Source organism: Canis lupus, chromosome 1 (genome assembly GCF_011100685.1).
Source record: "Canis lupus familiaris isolate Mischka breed German Shepherd chromosome 1, alternate assembly UU_Cfam_GSD_1.0, whole genome shotgun sequence".
NCBI classification, from domain to species: Eukaryota; Metazoa; Chordata; class Mammalia; order Carnivora; family Canidae; genus Canis; species Canis lupus.
The window spans coordinates 66,869,028-66,890,999 of NC_049222.1; the positions used below are offsets into that span (position 1 = coordinate 66,869,028).

Below are 21,972 nucleotides of genomic sequence, written 5' to 3' on the forward strand. Positions count from 1 at the left end.
TTGTTCTTTTTATTTGTCAGTCAATCTTGAACTAGTGACATATCAAAACAGTGTCTCCTAAATTCTGTCGCATTTGCTAAGATTTCATGGCTGTGTTTTCTTAAAGTCCTTGTTTCTCTGACACACTGTGGTGTCAGTGAGGGTCCAGGGATTTTCCCATAACTGCTAATTAATAATAGTTTTGCTGATGCAAGAAAGACTCATTATTTTGTTTTCTTCCTTAAGTATCTTCTCCTTTGTTTACTTTCACGCCCTTCGTCAGATTACTTTCTTATTCTAAGTTGTATGATTTTCAGTAGATCCTAGTGTCAGAAGAATCAGAAAATTTTCCATTAAACCAAATTCCTAGAAGGGTTCAGTTTTGCTAGGGTATAGAGGAGGCAAAGATATTTGCATTCAACAGTACTGAAAAATGGAAATCTAATTTAAATTTTTTTTTAATTCTAAGAGTATTTTGAGTTGAGTCTTCTGGATTTGTATGCCGAGGTGGAGTTTGGGGGCATAACATAGTTATAGAGATCAACAACCTGGAAGGAAGAAGGGAAGTAAGTAGAATTGGACAGAGATACAAGTCAAGCTGTGGTGCAGGTCCTACAAAGCCACAGCCAATCCAACAGGGATCTTGGGAGGGAATATTGCGGAGAGGATAGAATCCATGAAGCCTCAGATTTAAAGGCACTTCCTATGCAACAGAATGTTCTTCTTCATGGATCTTCCTGGGTATTTGCTAAACTTTGGGGACAGGGCAGGAACTGAAAAAGCTCCATCTTGGTGTGTGCCTGGAGGACAGGAGAGCAGCAAGAAAGGCACACCCTACTCAGAGCTTTCTCCCCATATCTACGCGATGGTACAAAATCCTTAATCTGCTGGTAGAGAGACAGCAAGTCTGACTCCCATATTTAGCTGGGAGAAAGTACAGGAAAAAAATTCCTAACCCTGTGGGAGAGGCAGGTAATCAAACTGTATTTAGATCATTAGAAATCCCTACCTTTAGGTGGGATTGCAATCATTGCTAAAGTGCTAGCTTGGAAACCCAGCAAAGCAGGACCTTCATTTTTTTCCCCATAATTTTCATTTTTTTTCGATAAGTATATTGAGGTACAGGAGAATTTTATAAATTGCTTAGGATTAACCAGTTGACATTGGCTGGAAAATAACAGATCTTAGATGTATACTCAAGTCTTTCTAATATCAGTGCCGTGTTATTTTACCATACTATCTACCTTTTGGCCCAATTTATTCATTTTATTTTTCCAAATAGTTTGTTAGTGGATATGTTTTGCTTGTGGTTGAGGCCCTATGTAAAACTTGCTATCAAGTTGCATAAAAGCTATAGAAGGGAAGTCACCAAGAGGATAAGTGGGAAGGTGTGACACCTTCCTGTCAGTGCACATTGTATCCTCTGAAAGGAGAGAAATTTGAAAAAAAATTAAAAAAAAAAGAGAGAGAGAGAGAAATTTTGCCCTCTGTGACCCTAAAGTCCTTCATGATAGGTGTGGACTAAAAAAAAAAAAAAGAGAGAGAGAGAGAGATGTTCAGAAAATAATTTTTGTAACTTTGAGAAAACTAACAAACCTCCAAGATATTGATGGATCAGGTAATGCATTCTAAAACAATAGTTCATTTTTAAATGCTTTAGAAATCCAAATTCATTATCCAAATTTTATTTAAAATCTTTTGCCTCCTGTCTATGGACCATGAAAATCTATTCCTCCAAATTCATAAAATTTATTTAGATAGAAGAACATCCAAAATTTCAATCAGGTTTTATGACCTTTATTAAATTATCAACATTTGTTTGTTATTCAACTGAATCTACATTAAAAAGTACACAATTATTGATACTTATTCACTAATTATTAATTAAGTAAATTAATGGCAATATATAAATTCAAACTTTTAAATATGGACATAGACAATGACAAAATTACGCACACATGCAAGGACTAATTTTTGAGATTATTGTTCTTCATAAATTATCATTGTGGATTTTTATTTTATACAGATTTCCAGAAGCATTTAATTAAAAGAGTGAAGGATGAATTCCAAAATCTCTAGAAACAGTTTCCTTGCAACTGTTGACTTCATTAAAGTTTTCCATAAAGTTAAAGATAGTGTCCCTAGAAAAATAGTAAAGATATGTAAGAGTTTTAGGTAAAATTTTAATTATTATCCTAAGTATTAAAATTATATAAAACAAAATTCAATATAATGCAATGAAATTAGACTGTTTTCATATACATCCTTTAATAAAACAATATTTTGCTCTTTAAAATTATGTCTTAAATTTTTCCTTCTTATTCAAACATGCATACAGAAGTAACTAAAGAAAATAATGAATACAGTAGTGACTGAAGCAATGAAAGCCCCAAAATGAAGTGCTATTTTTCACATATCCGACTCTTGAAAATTAGAAAGTTTGCTAATATTCATTTTTGGTGTCTATGCAGAAATATGAACTTTAATAAATAATTTGTGTTTCTTTTATTCTTGTTTTGACAAGAATGTAATCAATAGCACACTGTGAATTGCTGCTTGGCAATATCAGATCCATGAATTCACCCCTAGTAATATAATCTGTCACTATCCCAACAAATTAGACTAAAAATCACACAATGAATGCCACTTTTACATTACCTAAAATTGATAAGAATATCAATCCATTCAATGGAAAGTTATATATTATTTAGAAATAATGTGTGTCAATATTTGCTGACTTGTGAATATCTCAAGTATAAATGACTAATGAACAATTTGTAGCACTGAGCAGTGCCATACATATAATCTTTTATGCAAGTAGCACAGTTTTTAGTCGAATTATTTATTTATTTTATATTTACTCACTTGTTCATATAAAATTTTTTGTAGGAATAGGCCTAAAACTTAATATATTTTAATATATATATACAATAACTAACTTAATATATATTTTAATATATTTGTATAATAAATAACTATATATATATACATATATCAGGCAAGGAATTAAGGTGTGGAAGTTAAAAGATGATGGAGAGAGGGGAAGTTTTACATGTACTTAATAACTCTCTGTAGTGTTTTAATTTTTACCAAGAGGCATATATTGAACATATTGTTAAAATAAGTGTAAGCGAAATTATAGCCACAAAGTGAAATACTATTAAGAAATGGAGAAAAAGTGAAACGACAAATACCCACCATTTGCTTCGATATGGATAGACCTGGAGGGTGTTATGCTGAGTGAAATAAGTCAATCGGAAAAGGACAAACATTATATGGTCTCATTCATTTGAGGAATATAAAAGTTAGTGAAAGGGAATAAAGGGAAAGGAGAGGAAATGAGTGAAAATATCAGTGAGGGTGACAGGACATGAGAGACTCCTAACCCTCGGAAATGAACAAGGGGCAGTGGAAGGGGAGGGGGGCAGGGAGTTGTGGTGACTGGGTTATGGCCAATGAGGGGGGCACTTGGCGGGATGAGCACTGGGTGTTATGCTATATGTTGGCAAATTGAACTCCAATAAAAAAATTAAAAAAAAAGAAATGGAGAAAAAGTAGTACTGGTATGAATTTTCAATAGGACTAGTGTATCAGAAGGGGTTGATAAGCCAATGAGCAAAAAAGAAATACACAGAAGTCCTGAGTCTGAAGCTACTGCCCCTTTTCCTCTATTGATTCCCTGTTAGGAAAAGCATGTTTATTTTCCATTGCTTTATTTGAAGTACAACTATTTCTATTAAAATTCCTAGACTCTTGCCCCACTGTTAATTCCTCTCCAGGGAGGTCCCTAATTGGTGGCTGACAATTGGTTGGAGCTTACACGTCAATAGTTTCAAGAGTCAGGAATCACTCGCAGAGCACAATAGCTAAAATATACAGAAACGCAGTCCAGTTTGCAGTGTAAAGCAAAAGCTGACATTTTCTGATGTCAAAAAGGTAGCCAAATGTCACACTAAAAAGTTTGTGCAAACCTATGTTTACTGACTATAAATCAAACGTGCTCAACTGTGAAACTATTTTTATTAACGGTGTGCTATTTTTTCTATACTCAAATTAATTAAAAATATCTGCCAAGTCTTTGAGCAGTTCCTGAATTCTGAGTACCAGTGAGTGCATGCAGTTAGTAGAGAAAGCTAGGAAGCAAGGTAGCTAGTTTAACTACATTCTAAGTTTTCTTTTTTTCCCTTTTTATTGTAGCGTATAGAGTCAATTCAAAACTCCTTTACAACTCTGGGAAACGAACTAGGGGTGGTAGAAGGGGAGGAGGGCGGGGGGTGGGAGTGAATGGGTGACGGGCACTGGGTGTTATTCTGTATGTTAGTAAATTGAACACCAATAAAAAAAAAAAAAAAAAAAAAAAAAAAAACTCCTTTACAAATCCAAAGCCTATTTTAGTAACACTGGCACTTACAGAAATCTAGAGATCTGTTGTGTACAATCTTTAAAATGTACTTAATTCTAACCAGCCATTCAGCGCCTCACTCTACATTCTAGGCCAGTAGAGTTTGTTTGTATCATCTGAGCCTGGATTGGACTTTCTGGGTCTGACATTGTGGCAGCGATGACTGCCAAACAACGTAATTTATGATTCTCCTAACAGTGGGGCTCAAGCAGGAATGAACTTTCCCAATTCCCTCCTATGCCCCATCTAGTTAGGCTGGAGGACTTTTCTTACCAAAGGTATGTGAGATATAGTTAAGTTTGTCACTTCTAGTCTAGGCGTTCCAAAGAGGGTCCCCTTCAGCTCTTTCATTCCTGTGAATTACTTTAGAGGGAGGATACAGTAGTGAAGCTTGGAGCCGAACACGGAGATATCCTAGGTTTCTGAATTACCACGAGGAAAGCCATTTACCAATTGAATAAATATCCTACATCATTACAGGGGCCAGAATTTGAGTCTTGCCATTACAGTTTGAAGAAATTATTCAAATGTTGAAGATTTACTTATTAAAACAGTGAGTGTTACCCTAAGTAATACACATTCAAGTATATTTAAAATATAATGCATTCATCTTTATTTTGACTCATATTTTATTTCTGAATTCTGTTTTAAGGAATCTAAATTAAAACACACATATGTACGCACACACATAATTTTTTTCCCTCAGTAGAACAAGGATAAATGGTATTTGGGAAATTGAATGATATAGTAATTTTCAAATTTACCATTATGTAATTTCTTCAATGTTTTCCACTATTAGTAAACCTAGGATTTTGAAATTTTGGAGAAATATATCTTCTTCAAAACTAGAATTTGGAGGGGGGAGTCAAATTTTTTGTCTTTGTGTCTATAATTATGGATGATGAGGATGAGGAGAGTTCATATAACAATTTATTTCATGGTTCTGCTAGCCATGGGAAGTGTCATTATTATGTTTATTATCTGTTGCATTTAAAAACAAAACAAAATAAAATAGCAAAATGTGTCCAAGAAAGAAATAGAGATTTCCATCGTCTCCTTGTGAAATTAACATATGGTGGCATTGATCTGCTTTGTGGAAGGGTCGCCGAGGAGACGACATGCTAAACAAGGAAGAGCCTGTAATATGTGCTCATTAAATGAAGCCAGTAATAAATCCACAAGGATTATTGTTAAAACGTTGAAACAGATATCTTAGGAAGTCAACATTTTCTTCTTTAGACAGTCTGTTGTAATGATTTATGATTCTAATGGTATTTAATTAGGTCTGAAATCAACACAATATACAGAATTTAAAGAAAGAAAAAAGGCCCCTGCGTCTCTTACCTGTATATTTATGCACTTTGTGGAGAAGATTCAAAGCAAACAGGACTGTGTTCTGAAAGCCACTAAAATCACTGATGAAGGGGGCTCGATCTCCACTAACCAGCATGCGTGTTGGCAGCTCCTTCTGGAATTCATATGTTCTAATTAAGGTCGTAGGAAAGTTTGGTGGAGCTAAATAATCCACAAATAAAGCCCAGCTTCTTTCAAAGTCAGCTTCTTGTTTAGAATAGTATTTTAATCTAATAAACAAGTAGGGAGAAAAGTATACATTTTGAATTAGTCTACTCAGAATTTTGCCAACTCAATTTTCAAACCAGATAATTTGTTCAAAATGGCATTATTCTACTTTTTAGAATATAGATTATAGAAACTTGGCTTTGATTTTAGCCCAGAGATTTGAAATTTTTTTAAAGATTTTATTTATTTATTCATGAGAGACACAGAGAGAGAGGCAGAGACACAAGCAGAGGGAGAAGCAGGCTCCTCACAAGGAGCCCGACGTGGGACTTGATCCTGGGGTCATGCCCTGAGCTGAAAGTAGATGCTCAACTGCTGAGCCACCCAGGTGTCGCAGTTGAGATTTGAAAATTTGAAGAGATGTCATTAAATTTTTATTTTTAAATTTTTAAAAAAGATTTTATTTATTTATTCATGAGACAGAGAGAGGGAAAGAGAGAGAGAGAGGCAGAGACACAGGCAGAGGGAGAAGAAGGCCCCATGCAGAGAGCCCGACGTGGGACCCAATTGCGTGTCTCCAGAATCAGGCCCTGGGCCGAATGCAGCCACCAAACTGCTGAGCCACCCAGGGGTCCCCTGTCATTAAATTTTTCAACTTGAAAATTTTCACCTCAGAACATGTTTTTTATATCACATTTTTCCCCTTTTCATAAAGCATTTATTTACATTACTTACATAAACTCTGAAATGTGACCAAGTCTCATTATTTTAAAATGTAAAGATGGGGCACCTGGGTGGTTCAGTTGGTTGGGCCTCCAACTCTTGATTTCAGCCCAGGTCATGATCTCAGGGTGGTGGGATTGAGCCCTGCATCAGGCTCCACACTCAGCGGACAATCTGGTTGGGATTCTCACTCTCCCTCTCTCTCTGCTCCTCCTCCTTCTCTCTCTCTCTCATTCTCTCTAAAACAAATGAACGAACAAATGAATGAATGAATAAATAAATAATAATGAAAGTAAAGACAAAAGTCAAAGAATATTGGCAAAATTTCTGCTGAATTTTGTTCTTAAAGAACACATAACTTTCATTTCAGGCAACCACTAAAAATGAAGTAACAATTTTTCTTGCTTTTTAGGTAGCTTGGTACTTATTTTCGGGTGATATATACTAGAAGGCTAACTTGTCTTTGTTTGTTTTTTCAGGTGTATAATGTAATGATATGATATTTGTGTATTTTTTGAAATGTTCACCAGAATAGGCCTAGTTAGCATTTGTTACCAAACATAGTTACATTTTTTTTTCTTGTGAAGGGATCAAGATCCACTCTTCTAGCAACTTTCAAATACGCAGTACAGTGTACCAACTATAATGACTATGCTGTACATTACAACCCCATGAACTATGAATAACTGCAAATTTATACATTTTGACTGCCTTTGACCACTTCACCCAACACACACACACACACACACACACACACACACACACACACATATATATGCCATTATACTATATGATACCAGTAAAATATATATGATGATATTACATATTTTTTATCCATTCATGTGTTGATGGATACTTAGATTGTTTCCATATTCTGGCCATTGTAAATAATACCAGAATGAACATGCATACCTTTTGAAATTAGTGTTTTCATTTTCTTCAGAAAAATACCTAGTTATGGAATTGCTGGATTATATGGTGGTTTTATTTTTAATTTTTTGAGGAATCTCTACACTGTTTATCCCATGGTAGTTGCAGCAATTTATATTCCTGCTTTCTCACTAAGAAAGAAATTTTAATTTTGAATTTTTAGTGAATAATGTTATTATTCATTTATTTATTTATTTATTTATTTATTTATAGCACACCTACAGGGTTGGGGGGGACAAAGGAAGAGGGAGAGAATCTTAAGCAGGATTCTCATCCAGCAGAGAGCCCAATGTGGGGCTTGATCTCACCACACTGAGATCATGGTCTGAGCTCAAATCAAAAGTTAGATGTTGAACCAACTGAGCCACCAGGCACCCTTGTAGAGAATAATTTATATATATATATATATAATTGTATATATATACACACATATTCATACATATATAATTGTACATATAATTACATTATATGTACAATATTCACATATTGTGTTTGTATAATTATATATATACACACACACAAAATCTGTATCACTTGTTTTAACAATCTTCTCACCATATAAGCAACTTGCTATTCTGAAACACTTTACTCTCTATTTCTTGCTTATCACACCCTATGTCCTTCAAGGCTTATTATGGAAGTTATATGGTTTGTTATATTCCCCCTGGAATTACTCTAAGTAATACAGACATCAGGGTCTAGGTATTATGGATTCAGAAAGTAGTTGGAACATGTCCCCTGGTTAGCATCTGTGAAACATGCCTGTATATACATGGTTCATATAGAGCTATGGGAATACAGAGGATGAAATAACTAACCTGTCCTTGATTATAGAAAAATTTGTTGGCCCTCCGTGGTCTTATCAAGTCACAGCCAACTCTCAAGTTTAAGAGGAGAAAACATGAATATATAAGGATATTCAGTAAGGGTCACACAATTTTAATAACAGCACAACTAGACATTGCACAGATTGTAGGAGAGCTAATAGCACGTAAAAGAGAAAAGAGATACAGACATAAGTTTTCAGTTCTCTCTGATAGTTGCCTAGGAGGGCAATTGCTGAGTCACATAATAACATTCAGTTAACATTTTGAGGAACTGTTAAACTTTTTCCAAAGTGGATGTACCCCAAAGATGCAGAGGGATGGAAACAATGGGACACCTGCATCCCCATGTTCAGAGCAGCAATGTCCGCAATAGCCAAACTGTGCAAGAAACCAAGATGACCTTCAACAGATGAATGGATAAAGAAGATGTGGCTTATATATGCAATGGGATATTACTGAGCCATCAGAAAGGATGAATACCCACCATTTACATCGACGTGGATGGAACTGGAGGGTATTATGCTGAATGAAATAGGTCAATCAGAGAAGGACAACTATCATATGGTTTCACTCATATGGGGGAATATAAGAAATAGTGAAAAAGACCATAAAGGAGGAGGGGGGAGGGAAACTGAGTGGGGAAAGATTAGAGAGGAAGACAAACCATGAGAGACTCCTGACTCTGGGAAAAACCCCAAACTGTTGCAGAGGGGTAGTGGGTGGGGGATGGGGTGACTGGGGGACGGGCACTGAGGAGCACACACGATGAGATGAGCACTGGGTGTTATACTATATAGTATATAGTAAATTGAATTTAAATCAAATTTTTAAAAAGTGGATGCACCATTTTCCATCTTCACAGGCAATATGTGAGAGTTCCAAATACTCTATACCTTCTTCAACACTTGTTACTGTTTATCTTCTAGATTTTAGCCATTCTAGTGCTTGTAAAGTTGTATCTTATATTGTTGGTTTCTATTTCCCTAATGGCTACTCATTTTAGCATCTCTTTATGTACTTATTGGCCATTTATATATTTTCTTTGGAGAAATACCTACTCAAATCAATTTTCCATTTTTTAAAAATTGAGTTGTCTTTTAAGATTGACTTGTGAAAGCTTTAAAATATAAAATTAAAATGTTTCAGATGTAAATCTCTTACAGATATATGATTTGCAAATATTTTTCCCATGCTGTACCTTGCCTTCCACTTTCTTGATGATATCATTCACAGCACCAAAACCATTTAGCTTTTATGAAATTCATTTTATCTATTTTTTTCTTTTGTCTCATGTGCTTTTAGCATCTCATCTTAGAAGAAAAGGCCTAACCCAAAGGCCAAAAGCTTTAGTTTGAATTCTATAGTTTTCGCTCTTACATTTAGGTCTATAATGCATTTCGAGTTAATTTTGTTGTTTTGGAGGAGATAAACTTTATTCATTGCATGTGGATTGCCAGTTCCCCCAGCACCATTTGTTGAAAAAACTATTCTTTACCCACCAAGTTATCTTACACATTTGTTGAATATCAACTTTTGTTTCTGGACCCCAATTCTTTTCTACTGATCCGTAAGTCTATCATCATGTAGTAACAGTCTGTTCTTGATTACTGTACTTCTGTAGTAAGAGATTAACAGAGATTACCTGGAATCTGTAAATGAATTTAGGGAGTGTTGCCATTTAAACAATAGTGTCTTCCAATCCACAAACACCGAGGATTATCCTTGAAATAATTCTTTCACTTCTTCCAAAATATCTTGTATTTTTCAGTGTAACCAAGTTTTACAGTTCTTTAGCTACGTTTATCCCTATATATTTTATTCTTTCTGATACTGTTGTAAATGTGTTTGTTTTCTTAGTTTCATTTTAAGATTTTTTTTTTAATTTCTAGGACACAGAAAGACAATTTTTGCATGTTGATCTTTCATCCTCTTAGGTTGATCAACTCATATTAATTATAATAATTCTTTTTTGGATTTCTTAGGGAAAAAGTATTATTTCTTCTCTATCTAGATTACTTTCATTTCTATTTACTGCCTAATTACCCTGGCTGGAACCTCCAGTGCAATCTTGAATAGATGTGGTAAGAAGGAAAAACCTTGTCTTGTTTTTCATTTTAAGGGGAAAGTACTGAGTCTTTCACCGTTTGATGTTGACTCTAGGTTTTCCTAGATGCCTTTTATCAAGATGAGAAACTTTTCTTCTGTTCCTAGTTTTTTAAAATGCTTTTTTTTATCAAAAAAGAGTTTTATCAAATGTTTTCCTGTCTATTCTGATAATTTTGTGATTTTTGTCCCTTATTCTACTAAAATATGTTGTATTATATTCACTGATTATCTGATACTAAACCAACTTTGCATTCTTAGAATAAATCCTGTATCATCACAGTTTATGATCCCTTTTTATATGTTGCTGGATTCTGTTTACTGGCATTAAATTAAGGATTTTTGTGTTGTATCCATAAGAAATGTTGGCATGTAGTTTTTGTGTAATGCCTTTGGTTTTTCTGTCGGAGTAATATTGCCAATTTGCTATCTATTTTTATGTCTTATGTATTTGTTCTCTTTTTCTTCATTACTGCCTTCTTTTGTGCTAAATGGATATTTTCTAGTGTAAAGATTTATTCCCTGTGCTTTTTTTTCTATCATCTCTCTCTTTAATCTATCTAAATATTAATTTCTTAGCTCTTCCTCTTCACTGATAAGATTACAATTACTATGTCTCTTAAAACAATGTAGTTCATATTGACAGTAATTTATTCTAACCATTTACATAAAAGTTTGCCACAATATAGTTCCATTCCTACTCTCCTGCAGGTCTGCCAAGCTCTAGTAATCTTTCTTCATCCTTTTTTCTTTTTGTTTCTCACACTGGGTAATCTCAATTTACCTATATTAAAGTTTACTGATTTTTTTTTCTGCCAGCTTAAATCTGCTTTTGAATCCATCAAGCAAATTACTCATTTTTGCTATTATAATTTTCAACTGCAGAATTTCTATTTTTTCTATACATTCTAACTCTATTCATAATCTTTTTTAAGTTTTTAAAAAAGATTTTATTTATTCATTCATGAGAGACACAGAGAGAGGGAGGGAGAGGCAGAGACACAGGCAGAGGGAGAAGCAGGCTCCTGCAGGGAGCCCGACGTGGGACTCAATCCCAGGTCTCCAGGATCAGGCCTTGGGCCCAAGGCGGTGCTAAACCGCTGAGCCACCTGGGCTGCCCTATTCATAATCTTTACTTAGTAAAACATTGTTGTCATACTTCTCTTAACTCTTTAGATACGGTTTCTTTACTTTTTTAAACATGCTCATAAGAAGTGATTAAAAAATTTTGTCCATCATCTGAGCTCAGAGGAACAATTCCTATTGACTAATTATCTCTAAGTGTGTGTGTGTGTGGTGGAGAGGCATGCATGTACTACGTTCCTGGTTCTTTGCATGTCTCTCTCTCTCTCTTTTTGGACAGTTGGACAGTTCAGACACTATAAAGTAGAAAGTATTAAAATCAGATTCCCATCCATACCAAGGTTTGTTGCTCTTTGGTTTTCTTGTCATTATTTGTTTATTGCTTTGCCTGGACCAATTCAGTTATTCATTCTGTGTTCTCCGCAGTGAGGCATCACTGAAGTCTCTGCTCAGAAGTTTAATGGTTAGCTAATGATGAATGATTTTCTTTTTTTAATTTTTATTAATGATTTTCTTAAGTTCCTTCAACCAGTAAGTCTTCACCTTTTGCTAAGGGGCTCTGTGTAGGTATAGCAGTATACCTTTTACAACCCTGCTGAGGCCTTTTACAACCCTGCCTAAGCCCTTACTTCCTATTTATTCAGGACCTTGGGGTAACCAGAGGTGAGACATTGCAGTCCTCTCGGTTCTTCAGTTCTTGCCTGGGTATACCCTCAGTTCCATTCATGTTGGTGGGTCTTAGAAAAAGACAAATACCTGTAGACATAGTAACAAGTAGCCACCAAACTGTTTTCAGATTGACTTCAATCCATCAACAAAAACTTGCTTCAGTGACCAAGTTTTTGCAAGCATCCAGTAAGTGACATGCCCTCATTTCTGAAAGTCAGCCAGTCAGGAATGGACTCCTCCATAAACATGCCTCTAATGCCAATTGATGGCTATCTCACCTGTGTAACCCTCTTATACTGATTACTCAACCCACTTAAATCCCTAAGAACTCAGCATCTCCTAATAACCCATCTCAAGATGAGAAGAATGCTCTGCTCAGTGATACTGTGCATGACAGTGTAGCTGTCCCTTCCTAGAATTGTAATAAATTCAGCTTTGTTGTTCAATTTCCAATATTGAGGGCTGATCTCATCATCCTTTGAGGGTTGCTATGAAAAATGCTATTTTTCTAGAAGAATTTAGTTTTGCATGTATTTGGGAAAGTCTACAAAATAATATTTTATAAACTACTTTCTATGAACTATAATGACTTAATTTCAGTTTTGATGTTGACAACTCCTGTTTACTTTGTTGATTAATAATCTCTCTTCCCCTTGGGAGAGATCAGAATCAAGCAGCTGAGTCACAACAAAAAGATATTATGATGGGTACAAACTTAATTCTTCTCATAGACATGCTAAGAGGATGAACTCTTCCTTTGACCAGTAAAAATCAGCCTTTGAAGTAATATTAAGAAATAAAATATGCCAAGCAATGTAAGTTTCCTGACTGATTTATCTTCACTGGACACCCTTCAGTGGGAAGGATAACAATACGTGGTCAACAAGAAGTCCTCCAACATGAGTGCTTGTATTTTTATGTGTACTTCAAATCAGTCACCCATTCTTTAGTTCTTTCTACACCACGTCTCACTCTGGGTGGCAGGTACCACCCCCAATGCAGTGTCATTCGCTTCCATACCAAGCCATACTCATTCAATCTCTTTTGCTATAAAATGGGCAGAGTTCTGACATTTTGGCTATATGGCATGGTAACCAAGATGCTTCTTGGATGCTTGCCTCCAGATAGGTGTCAACCATGCTATTTTTTTCTGATTGAAGTAATGCAGAGGTTCTATAATTGGGTTTGCCATCACATCCATTTTGTTTACAGACACCATTTTGTGTTTAAAAAGCTTTAAAAAGTCCTCTTGTACTTCAGAATTCATTTTGTTTTATTGCTGTTTTGTGGTACAAATGTACTTTTCTTCATATTTTCCTCTGCTACTTGTGACATAGTTTTGAGCTTTATCTAGTAAAACATTTCCTGTCAGTTTTCTCTTTGTCATAATACTTCCCCATGTTTGACATATTGGTGAATAGGTAAGTTAAAAAAAGATTTCAATGAAAAATATAGTATAAGATGGAAAGATCGCTCACCACATGTCAACTTAATTATTTTATTTTATTTTTAGAGAGAGAGAGAGAGACTGTGAGCAGGAGGAGGGGCAGAGGGAGAGAGAGAGAGAGAGAGAGAGTCTCAAGTAAGCTCCATGCTCACCATGGGGCCCAACACAGGGCTTAATCTCATGACCCTGAAATCCTGACCTGAGTCAAAATCAAGAGTCAGGTGCTTAACCAACTGAACCACCAAGTGCCCCCAAACAAAACAACTTTAGATCCATTCTTACCTATTCTGAAAAATTTTACGAGCAACCTTCAAAGATGAGACATGTGCAGCCCATAAGTACTCCAACAGTTCATCAAAGCTACTAGAATGTGACTTTACATGCTGTCCAAGACAAACAATGTTACTGATATTTAGGCAATTATAACAATCTCCTTGAAAATCAATTCTATTTACAAACAATTTTTCAACATTCTAATTGAGGGGAGAACTTTTTTTTTTCTAAGACTTTATGAAATATTTAGTGCTTAACACTCTCTACAGAGCTTGATTTCAGGTATTTTAATTACTAGTGATACTGAGTTCATATGAAAGAAATAAACCAAGTGTTTTAGAAATGTTCAGGATTTTGCACTGTTCCAGAACCAGGCCTTTAGTATTTTATGTATGTTTTTTTCTCTTGCCATGTAATGAACTTTCCACCAAGTGTTAAGGTTAAGAGTGTTTTATCTAATAATATGCAAATATGATGAGAAATGTTCTCTAAAGGGAAACCCAGTCTTTGGTCATGTACTCTTCACCCATGACTCCTTACTGTGGACATCAGTATTTGATTCCGATTGTCAAGTGCTCCTTCAGTCAACTCATGTGATTTATCAAGACAGTTGAAATAAACTGATCAAATTGACTACAACCTATTACACAATTGTATTTCTATATCAATTATTGCTCAGTTGGCCTGAAATTATGATGAACTAAGATACTTCATGCACTGTGAAGTCATAGTTTCTCTGGGCTCATGTGTGTGTATATAATTTATTTGGAATGAGGATAGTAGAGAGTGTGGCCTCGATACACTATTAGTAAAGAGGATGCCAATAAGGTATGATGTCATACAGCAATCCACTCATACTAATACTGTTGTCACCACAATATTTTCAATTGGGAACTCTGTTCCTTAGGAACACATTGCTCAACGCTAAAAAAATATCTATGTTAAGTGCTCTTCAAAAATTATCTGGTTACCCTTGAAGAGTATTAATTAAAATAGTAAAAAAAAAAAATACCTGGTAAAATTCATTCCACTTCTTCATTGCTTCTGGAAATGATGAATGACAGCTAGAAACATTGTAACAAAAATTCATCTGATCCTTGGATGGTGGCAGAAAAGTGACATTGTCTGATGATATCCCCATTATGCCAGAATCAACCGCAGCAAGGAAGGGCAATGCAGAGAGATAATAATTAAGGTCTGTATAAATAAAAAGTTATTAATAGTGTTAACATATAAATGATGTTGTTTTCAAAATAAAGATATCTATCATAAAAGTAAACCTAAAGATCTAGAAATGTGGTAAAACTTTAGCAATTTAGGGAGCTTTGGAAATTTTATATGCAACTTGAATATGCTTCTCTTAAAAATTCTACTCTCATAAAGCAAAATGGAATTATCTTGTAGACTTATTATTTATTTATTCCAGGGCAGATAATCATTGCACTGGAATTCCAAAATGCTAATTAAATTCTAAGGCGTAGTAAGTGAAAAGTTTAGAAATTAGTAATAGAATTAACTAACTAAAGTTTAAAAACTTGAAACCAAAAAATAGTAACAGAATTCTGTACTTTCCTAAGTTTTTATTCTAAGTCTGAAAATCTGATGCAGCTTTAAAATATTGTAATATTTAATCTAAGTATTTCTCTTGTTAACAAGGTTTTCATCTGATAATATAACACAAATTCTTATTTCGGTCTTATGTATTTAAATTAAGTTTTGAGGTGACTAACTTTCCCTAATTGATACTTTTGTAATCGGATAAACTAATCAGTAAATTTAAAAAATATCTATCTCAAAACCCATTTCAAAACATCCAGATTTGGGGCAAACAGATGGTTTTTGTAAAAGCAATGATCCTGGATTTTCCTAATTGGGATCCCAGGTTAAATTGATTTTTTTTTGTGGAAAGTTCATCAATTTGAGGTTTGATGGTCACAGTGAACTCACCAGCCCACCAACTGTCCACAGAGATACAGAGGCGATCTCCAGACTTATGGCCACAGTCTGTATGTTGGGTAGGATCAGCTAATCTGCCTAAAAGAGAGGAAATCCAGAGTCGGGTTCACTAAGCCCCTTTCTAAGCTGTAGGTACAAAATGGAACTCGGTACATTATGTGTATAGGCATAAAGAATTTTGTCAGCCTTCTCATCATTGTCTTTCCTTCACTTCATGACTTTCTGCTTCCCATCTCCCATTCATATTTTTTCCTTTTCCTTCATATCCCTACAATGATCTATTCTCTTTCGTAGGTCCTGTGTTTTCAACCTCTGTAGTATGCGCGTCTTCTATTACTAACTACTCCTTGTCTTCAATATCAAGGAGTGAATATTCATGCATAGTAAACAAGATCCAGGCTCTATTTGCTTACAAGCAAATCCTTTTTCATTGCTTACCTACTTACTGCTTGACCCTGGATAAATAACATAGGCCTGCCTCAATTTTATCATATACACACTGGAGAGACTAGTAATAATCACTTCAGAGAGGCTCTGGGTTGCTCAGTGAAGAAGGGTGCAAAAAGTGTTCAGCTCAGAGAACATGTGCTTCTGTAAATATTAGCCATTATTCTATTTTTATATATTTTTGGTCATCCCCTCTTATCTCCTACTTTTAAAACAACCCTTTCTGTTTCTTTCTTTTTGATTTTTCTGTACCATCTGCATATACTCCCCGCATATCCCTTCAGCTGTCTCTGGCTCTATGCCCATCTTGTGCCCCATTTCCACCATTTTCACACTGGCTTATTCTCTTTACTCCTGCTAACTTTCTTTTCTCTGGCTTCCCCCTCACACTGTTTAGGTTCTTCACTTGCCACTCCAGCTTCTCTCTTGCCCAGTCCTTGCTCACCTATCAGGTGCCTCTCTTTCTTTTCTTCCAATGCTCTTTTCCTGCAACATTCATATTTTCTTCTTTCTCGTTCCCTTCCCCTACATTCGCTGTGTTATTTATTTTCACCAGTTCTGTGTTTGCCATGAACCTCTTCTGTTTCCCTCTTACATCCTCATTCTAGTCTCTCATTCAGCTTTTCTTGGCCTGCTTACCCTTTGGGGGGCAAGAGGAAAGACCTGGGTAGTTGTGCTAATGCATGGAAATTTCTCAAGATTGTTACTCCTTGTCTGAACTGGAATAATACTCAAGTATGTGAAACATGCCTCTCTCTTGGTTCTTAGGTTTTTGCCTCAGTTGGAAGTTGTTTTACATCTGTTTCTAAGACTCTCTGTCCTTTTAAAACCACTCAGTCTCTGAGAACATTCGCCCATGATGCTAATCTAAGGATTTCTTTATGTTGCCAATTTTCTTGTCTTCCACTCCAAATATTCTGCTGTGAATATTCATTCTTGTCAAATTCCCACAGAACTCCTTTATTAGTGACTCCACGTCACCCCCAAGTGTGTGTGCTTGGGACCAAGCCCTTGATCTTGACAGTCAAGGAACATTGCATCACGAACTTTCTGTTATTTGTCAGAGGAGTTTCACTACTGTTCCGGACATCTTCAGAACTTTCTCCTTCTTTACAGCCAAGCTGTACCTGCTTACTGCTGTTTTATGTTCTAAGGAAATGTTTTTCCTTGTCTTCCCATAGCAAGAAATACCTCACCCTCAATAACCTTGACCAAAATTGTTTTCTGTCACACTTGTTTTTCCAGAAAAAAATAATGTTATGTTTGTCACTATTAAAATCAAAATTTTTTTTTCCTGAGAATTTACCATATTTTCCAATTATATTATTTCTGCAGCATACAATGTATATATCCTGTCCTCCCAACATTTCTCTCTCTTTTTGTCTTTTTCTCTCTCAAATACCAAACTAATGTTAAACTCTGTCCTTTAGTTCACTCTCTATCTTTCTTCTTGGATTACTTTTTGAAAAAGCCCATCAACACTCTGCCTTTTCTTTCAAGATTAACTCCAAATGTTACTCTATTCCCAGATTATTCCAGTTTACAACATTCACTTTATTCTAGTGTCTTAGGATTCAGCTCTTTTTTTGTCTTATGGTTGTATCATTTCTAATTCTCCTTTTTAAAAAAGATTTTATTTATTTAATCATGAGAGACACACAGAGAGAGGCAGAGACACAGGCAGAGGGAGAAGCACGCTCCCTGCAGGGAGCCTGACGTGGGACTCGATTCCAGGCCTCCAGGATCGCACCCTGGGCTGAAGGTAGGTGCTTAATCGCTGAGCCACCCGGGTGTCCCTCTAATTCTCCTTCTTAACCATGTTGCAAACCCTTCAAGGGAAGGCAATGACATGTACTATCAATTTCTTGTACGCTTGCCACAATCTTCCCTTTTTTTAATCTATATTTCTCTTTGGTGTTGCTTCCTTATCCTGCTTCAGACTCCCAGTATTTTCATTCAGTTCAAACATTATTCCTTAAAAAAAAAAAAATATATATATATATATATATATTATTTATATTTAGAGAGAGAGCAGAGCAAGAGAGCAGGGGTGGGGAGGGGCAGAGGGAGAAGGAGAAGCAGATGCCCCACCGAGCAGGGAGCCTGACAAGGGGCTCGATCTCAGGACCCCTGGATCATGACTTGAGATGAAGGCAAACACTTAACTGACTAAGCCACCCAGGTGCCCTCAAACATTATTCTAATTAAAATTTTGGGGGATCCCTGGGTGGCGCAGCGGTTTGGCGCCTGCCTTTGGCCCAGGGCGCAATCCTGGAGACCCGGGATCGAATCCCACGTCGGGCTCCCAGTGCATAGAGCCTGCTTCTCCCTCTGCCTGTGTCTCTGCCTCTCTCTCTCTCACTGTGTGCCTATCATAAATAAATAAATAAAAAAAAATAAAATAAAATTTTGGCTAGCCAATAAAAATGAATGAATATTAGCATCTGCAACTAGATAGATGAATCTCAAAATAATCATGACAACTGAGATAAACCAGACTAAAAAGAGAGCACCCAATATGGAAATTCTAGATAATGCAGTCTAATCTGCAGTGATAGAAAGTGGATCAGTGGTTACTGGTAAAGTTGGGGAGTGAAGGGCATGAGAAGTTAGGGGAGTGGGGAGGACTGGGAGTGACCAGACACAGGGAAGTTCATGAAGATGAGAATACAAAGGAGAAAAGAGAATTTGTAGAATGACATTTATGTCCATTATCTGTGGTGATGAGTTCAAGGTTATGTACATATACCAAACTTACCAAAAATATTTTTAAATGTGCTGTTTATTGTATGTTTATTATATACAAATAAAATTATTAAAAAGAAAAAAACCTCTGCTAGGCAATCTAGTAGCAAACATTTAGTGTTTAAGTATTTTGTGAGCATTAGACACTTGTTCCTAAACTAAACCATGTTGCTTAAGGGCCCAATTAAAACTCCCTAGCCCAACTTTAAAGACATCTCTTCAACAGATCCTAGTTGATCTTAAAATTACCACCCACTGCTCTTTCACATCCGGGTTCTCCTGCCAATATGGTAGTCTTCGTCTGGTACAACTTGCTATCATTGCCAATTTTTAAGTTTGTATTCCAGCAATTACATTCTAGCAATGACTCCATCAAGTTCTTTGGCTCTACTTTCTTCCCATGATACGCTCAGCCCATGGTTGTCACTCTCTTTCCTGAACTACTCTTGTACTTATAGTACTTACCTCATCTTTGAGAGACTTAGCATACTATTGGTGAAATACTTTTATGGGTTACTTTCATAATTTGTAATTCTGTATTGATTTTCTCTAGTTACATTATGGAGTTCAACTCAACGAAATACTAAATAAAATCAGCCACTTAAGAAACAATAGAATCCCATTTATTGTATTCTAGAATGGAAATGAAATTTTGAAAGTACCTTGTCCAATATTCTACTTTGCTGTTCATTTATGACAGGACCCAAGGCTGAAAATGTTCCTAGAAGTAGGTGTGTGACCCCTTGGGGAAGCTGGTTATTGTTTCCAGGGAATTTATGTTTGGGCTCCTCCATAACCATGTCTCAGGGGTTCAAATATTCTTTTCCATGCCACGGACAGTCTAAGAATGGAAATTATACTGGATGCTGGGAAATTCCCTGACAAGCTTGGTTGTAACATCTGCTTGGAATGTCATCACAGTCCAGAGCTTCAGTCTCTTCTTCTGTCTTTTCTATAATGCTACCAATTTTCTCACTGATTCCTTTCTTCCAATACTGTTTTCTAGACATTGATAGTGAAGGTCCCTTATTTCTTGAAACCCATTAAAAGAGATACCTTGGCACTTTCAATATTTTTGTTCCAAAGCATATTTGCTTTCATTCCTCAGTGTAGATGCTATTTTTGGTAGGGAAAACAGAGGTTTTTCTTCTCCTTTGTCGCTCCAATCTATGACTGCAGTCCAATCATGTTTAGAACTATAGATAATGCAAATTAATTTTATACACCCATGTGTATTTAATGTATATCACCTTAACTGTTTTGTTCCTGGATGTACACTTCCTTGCTTAGAACTAGGTTTGGTACCAATAGCACATCAGTTAATAGTTATCGATAGTGAATGAACTAGGTCTAATATGCTGTGTCTCGGTAAATGTGGTAATCACTAGCCATTTGTGGCTATTAAAATTTAAGTTAGTTGAAATTAAAATTAAGAATTCAGTTCTGCAAAAGCATTAGCCATTTCTTTTTTTCTTTTAAAGACTTTATTTATTTATTCATGAGACAGAGAGAGAGAGAGAGAGGCAGAGACACAGGCAGAGGGAGAAGCAGGCTCCATGCAGGGAGCCCAATGTGGGACTTGCTCCTAGGACTCTGGGATCATGCCCTGAGCCAAAGACAGACTCTCAATCGCTGAGCCATCCAGGCATCCAGCATTAGCCATTTCAACTGCTCACTAACAATATGTAAGAATATGAGAGCACAGTATGGCTGTTACTATCGTACTGAGTACAGAACAAGTTCATCATTGCACACAGTTCTTTTGGACATTTCTGTGTAACAAAACCATGCATGCAGGGGGTATTCCATAAATACTTGATAAGGATTTGGCAAGAATGCAAACAGTGGAAAAGCAGTAGGAAAGAGAGAAAGAATCAATTTTCAAAAAGATGATGCTAAATGTGCAGATACTACTTCCTAATAAGTTCACACTTAAATCAAAGGATCATTGTAATGAAAAAGAGACATTCTTACCTGTATGATATTGCCATCCATGATGTACAGGCAGTCCCCATAAAATATTTTGTTCATTTTCTGGTGAAAATTTTGCAAAATACTTGGCTGTCTTGTTCAGTAGGAATTTTATACGTCCCCAGTCTCTCAGGGTAATGCCAGAAGTTGATGATATACTTTCCATTTTCTATCTTGTAGTCACTGAACTGACCAGGACTCTCCTTCCACAGAGGGGGATACACATCTGAGATATTAGATGCTTTTGCTATGGAAGCAAAAATACAACCAATTATTACACAGGCCCAGAAAATATTGAAAGCCATGGTGTTTAGCCTGGAGATTGAGATTATGGCAAGATGTCTATTGGGAAGTGGAGGAGGAAGCTGTGTTGTTTTTTTGCGCCTTGACTAATCAACTCTTTAAATTCCCTTCCTTGGCAGTAGGAAGGTGGAGATAAACAAATGCTTTACCAAAGAGATTAGGGCACCTCCCTTGTTAATCAACTCCCAAATTAAAATAGTTGATAATGTATCAGCCTCTAGAACTTTTAGTAAGACTGGATTTCTTCCTAAACTTATTTTTGTCTCTATCTTCTGATCTGTCTCTCATATTAATTATAATAATAAATTGTATGTATTTCCTGGAGTTACTTGAATTTTAAAGGTCAGCTATTTATCCAATTTAATATCTAATTAGTGAGATTTCAGCCATATAAATGGTTAAACAAGCAATTTTAGATAGAATTTGTAAGAAATTTTAGTGTTATATGGGACTTTACCAGATCTCTTTGAAATTTTAGTCCATGTGTTAGTCTAGACTTGTATGTCAGACATGTCAATTCGAATTCCACATAAGCAGGATCTGAGCCAAAGGCTTGTGTGCAGACATTTGATTTGTGGTTATAGAGTAAAGTA

The 21,972-nt window shown here is 35.8% G+C and overlaps 1 protein-coding gene across 1 annotated transcript; it reads right to left on the bottom strand.

Moving 5' to 3' along the window:
• Window positions 1–1,760: 1,760 nt before the first annotated feature.
• LOC612694 (protein LEG1 homolog) lies at window positions 1,761–21,439 on the bottom strand. Its single transcript, XM_038525610.1, is given in 7 exon segments — window positions 1,761–2,120; window positions 5,726–5,964; window positions 13,967–14,067; window positions 14,970–15,154; window positions 15,905–15,991; window positions 21,080–21,182; window positions 21,184–21,439. Coding segments are annotated over 7 exon segments (1,014 nt in total). The 5' UTR covers window positions 21,382–21,439; the 3' UTR covers window positions 1,761–2,019.
• Window positions 21,440–21,972: the final 533 nt, after the last annotated feature.